General features: G+C 43.9%; 1 protein-coding gene across 1 annotated transcript; it reads left to right on the forward strand.

The window, feature by feature from the left end:
• Positions 1 to 104: 104 nt before the first annotated feature.
• LOC104073315 (olfactory receptor 1019-like) lies at positions 105 to 1,070 on the forward strand. Its single transcript, XM_009573031.1, has one exon. The coding sequence runs from the start codon at positions 105 to 107 to the stop codon at positions 1,068 to 1,070; it is 966 nt and encodes a 321-aa protein (XP_009571326.1).
• The last annotated feature ends 3,598 nt before the right edge of the window (positions 1,071 to 4,668 follow it).

Genomic DNA, 4,668 nt, shown 5'->3' on the forward strand with positions numbered 1-4,668 from the left:
CCGACGTTCCCAGCATCATTATGACTTATTCTTCCATCCAGAGTTGTAACTTATTTGTCGTCTTTGATTTTTCTCCCTATTAAAGATTCAGGTTCATTAACAGAATGGTCAGAAGAAACAAGACAACTGTTGATGAGTTCATTCTCTTGGGAATCACAGATATTTGGGAGCTGCAGGTCATTCTTTTTGTGCTGTTTCTTCTGATCTGTGTCACCTCGTTGGTGGGGAATCTCAGCATGATTGCATTAATCAGGCTTGACTCTCGACTCCACACCCCCATGTACTTCTTCCTCTGCCACCTCTCCCTGGTAGACCTAGGTAATTCCTCAGCGGTTGCTCCCAAAATGCTAGTGAGCTTCTTTGAAGAAAGAAAAGCCATCTCTCTGCTAGGGTGTGCAGCGCAGATGTACTTTTGTGGAGTCTGCATAATCACCGAGTGTTACCTGCTGGCTGCGATGGCCTATGACCGGTACGTGGCCATCTGTAACCCTCTGCTCTACATGGTCACCATGTCTCAAAAGTTTTGTGTCCAACTGGCTGTGGGATCCTACATAATAGCTGCTGTGAGTCAAACAGTGCTTGTCAGCTCAGTGTTCAGTTTACACTTCTGTGGCCCTAATGTCATCAATCACTTCTTCTGTGACATTCCTCCGCTCCTGAAACTTTCCTGCTCCAGTACTACTGTCAACGAACATGTGCTTTTTACCATTGCTACTTCTATTGCATTCAGCACTTTAGCGTTCATTGTTGTCTCTTATAGTTATATCCTTACCACTGTCCTGAGGATCTGCTCCTCAGAGGGCAGGCACAAAGCTTTCTCCACCTGTGCCTCACATTTGACATCAGTCTCAATTTTTTATGGGACTATGATCTTCATGTATCTCCGCCCCAGTTCTAGCTACTCCCTAGACCAGGACAAAGTGGTGTCTGTTGTCTACACCATGGTGATTCCCATGCTGAACCCCCTGATCTACAGCCTGAGGAACATGGAGGTGAAGGATGCTCTCAAGAGACTCCTAGAAAAAGTTCTTGTTTCCTTTAGAAATCAAACTGGTAAAGAGGTGTCATAGAATAAACAAAATAAACTTGGACATTCTTGAATTTCAGTCTCCATTTGGCTGCTGACCATTTAAACTAAAAGAAAAAGAAGATAGCAGTCATAAGGACCCAAGTGCTTGTGCATGTTATTGCTACAAGATATACTGAGCCACTGCTTGCTTTTTCCTCTGTCAGGGTGTAGCTATACTGTCTGATTTTACCCTTAAACCTACTAATTATACTCAAAGCCTCACGCGCACTCCTTTCCCACATGCCACCCCCTACTTTAAAGACTTGGTGTTCTTTGTGTCACTCCATAAGAAGCTGTATTTTTCAGATTGAGAAGCACGCCTCACATTATTTAGTTCTTCTGGCAGATCTTCAAGAGGGAATGATGGGGCAAAGAGGAGATCCATCTCCTCATGGATGTTTGCAAGAATAAGTCTGGGCTAATGTGCTTGAAACCAGGAACATTTCCAATTGGCAGTGTAGTTTGAGTTTGCAGAAGCCAGGTTTAACATTACTAATGAGCAGTGCTGTTTTAAGATCAAAATAAATGAATGCTACTTATGTGCATGCCCCAGATAAGGTTCAGCAATCAGACACAGTTTGATGCAATCAATTCTATGTGACATCTTTATAGAACCCTTTGCTGATACAGAAAACCCATCTATTTTTAAAAGACAAACAAAAAAATTTGCAAGTCCCAGCTGTGGGTTTAAATAGAAAGTGTCATCTAAGATCATGGATCACCACTCACAAATATTTATTATTAGCAGAACCAATGTCAGACCACACCACATCACTGAAGCCCTTTAGGAGCAGCAGAGAAAAGGAGAGCTTTTGTCTCAAAATACTTGTGGGGAAGCTCTTCTTATGTGCCACACTTAGGAAAAGTTACCTTAGGAGATACATATTTCACCCCTTTGATAATGAAGTGCTCAGAGACAAGTAAATATGAATTGCCCGTTTCCCTGTTAGATACACAAAATGAGGGACATGAATCTTAGCCATGCAGAAACAGAGTGGTTCAGACACACCTGTGACACAATGTTCATCTTAGAAAAGATATTTGGGAGGATGACTAATCCCTAGCCTGACGTCAAACTCATTGAACAGACCATGAAAAACTACTGGACATGACATGAGAAACCACTGGACATAACAAGTAACAGTGAGGAACTGTCAAATTACCACCACCATGACAGATAGCCAGATTTCACCAGTGGTTAGGAGGGCACCAGAGGTGCTAGAGACAGGCAGACTTCACAGATGGTTGAAGGGGAAGCATTTGGGCACCTTTTGGGGAGCAGAGCTTCACAAGGCCAGCAGTGCCTAGGAACCATACCAGAAACACCACGGGTCTAGTTTACCTGGGTATCAGGAATAGCAAAGTCAGGTGTGAACGTAGCAAAACCGGAACAAACATGGGGAAGTGATCAGGGTGGGTCATTTATTTGGGAGAAGACAATGGTGGAGAAACTAGGTATCATGGCTGGTGAGGGAAGACCAAGAAGGGGACAATGAGAGAAGGGAGGCGTTAAAAGGGGCTGGTGGCCTCTAAGCAGGCTGCTGGTCAGTTTGTTTGTCTGGCCAAGCCCTGTGCTTCACCACCGGAGTTGGTCCTCTTATTAAATTGTATTCACAATGATAAGCTATGTATTTATGACTACTTCTGCCAACAACTGGGTTTTAGAGCTTAGAAATTCTTTTGCGGAAGAGATGCAACTACATCCCAGGTATAAGCAATGCAATTATTTCACCATAATCAGCTGGGACATCAAACTGAATGAAAATCTTCTATCCATGTGGCCACACAGAAACAGCAGAAAATGCACACCCCTAGTAGAATGAGAGCTCCTAGTCACTTCTGCTGTATGCGATAGGTTGGGAACAGAAAGAAAATAGCTTTAAGGCGAGATGGAGCGGAACATCAGATTCTCCCCCTAAAACCAAGAAGTTTCGTGAAGAAAAAGGAAAGGGGTTTAATATTGAAGATATTCAGGGATATTTCATACCTGGGTTAGACAGACTGAACAGCGTTTTCTTTCAGAGTCCATGAAAATTTAGAAGTAGAGGCACGTTCCTGCAGTGACTACTGTCAGAGAGCTGCAAGGGCCAGCTGGTCCCCAAAAGACAGGGAGCAAGGAGCCAAGGAGGACACCAGGGCAGGCAGTGCCTCACTCTTGGTGCACAGACCTACAGAGGCTGAACACAGCCCGCAGAGCCAAGGGCTAGCAACGGGGCCCGTTAACAGCCACAGCAAGCAATGAACTAGGTACAGGGTCCATCCACAGATCAGGAGCAAAGGGAGATAGGCCAGGAACAGTGGTGGGGACAAAGCTGCAGTCTTGATCCAGAGTCCATCCAGGAGGCAGAGACATGGCTGTAGCCAGACACACCTACAGCATAGCTAAGGAAGGACTGATGGTCCTAGACTGAGCTTAAATGGGCCATGGGCAGGGGCATGTGTGTGGAGTGGTCCAGGTGAGGCTGGTCAGGGCCATTAAGTCTTATTAGTGCCTTCAAGGCCCTGACAGCTTCTAGGTGGAGTTGGGAAGTAGTAGCAGGAAGGCTGAATTTTGGCCGTGAATTAGCATAATAATACTAGTGAGAAGGTGAATCTCTGTAAGAGGAGTGATTCTTTTGGAGAAGCTGAGGAACTCATTAAGACTGCACTGAAAAGGGCTGTCCTATGCCATTTAACCCCTCCTTTTGCTTTCCAAATTGAAAGAACTAAACACAAACCTCACTTTCTGAATCAGCTGAAATACCTGCTTTACATGATAGTAAGTTTTCAAGGATCCACAGCTTCCCATGTAGAGGAAATACCGTTTCTAATATATGAAGACACGAAGTACTTAAAGGGCAGCTACAAAGAGGATGGAGGCTCTCTATTCACAAGGAGCCATGTGGAGAAGACAAGGGGCAACAAGTACAGGTTGCCCTGGGAGAGATTTCATCTCAACCTAAGAAAGAAATTTTTTACAGTGAGAACAATCATTCACTGAAACAACCTCCTCAGGGATGTGGTAGAGTCCCATTGCTGGAGGCTTTCAGGATACGATTGGACAGGGTGCTCAATAATCTCATCTAGGTTCCCTTTCCCACAGAAGGTTGGACCAGGTGATCTTTCAAGGTCCCTCCCAACCTGGGCTATTCTATGATGATTGTATGAAGTGCCACCAAAGTAATAAACACTACTTCATGCGTGTGTGCACATGTATGCACGTGCAGTCCAAGGTGAATGATAGTTATGTATTAGTCTTTAATCTCCTTGTTCTCAGTGTTTATGTTGGCTCTATGGATTACACTGCATCTAAGCAGCTCATCCCACATATTGTATGTACATAAGTATTTAAGAGAGTAAAAAAGACTTTCAATGGAAAACAGCCCGCTTAGAGGAAACAAGGTATCTTAGCAAAACATTATTAGATTTACTCAGCTACTTTCTGCAGTAGGAGTCTTGGGTTTGAAGTTTTGAAAGTCCTTGATTCCAAATTTATAATGCTTCATGGGTATAAGGAAGGTGGTCATGACAGATATGTGAATCTTTGCACATAACTTTGGGCAATGTGATCTAGTGAAAGATGTCCCTGCGCAGATGATGATTAGTATGGAGATTTCATT

The sequence above is a fragment of the Fulmarus glacialis genome, unplaced genomic scaffold (assembly GCF_000690835.1).
Source record: "Fulmarus glacialis isolate BGI_N327 unplaced genomic scaffold, ASM69083v1 scaffold19422, whole genome shotgun sequence".
Lineage (NCBI taxonomy): Eukaryota > Metazoa > Chordata > Aves > Procellariiformes > Procellariidae > Fulmarus > Fulmarus glacialis.

What these genes read in the sequence shown, in the direction of transcription:
- LOC104073315 (XM_009573031.1), top strand. Translation starts at nt 105, where the DNA reads ATGGTCAGAAGAAACAAGACAACTGTTGATGAGTTCATTCTCTTGGGA.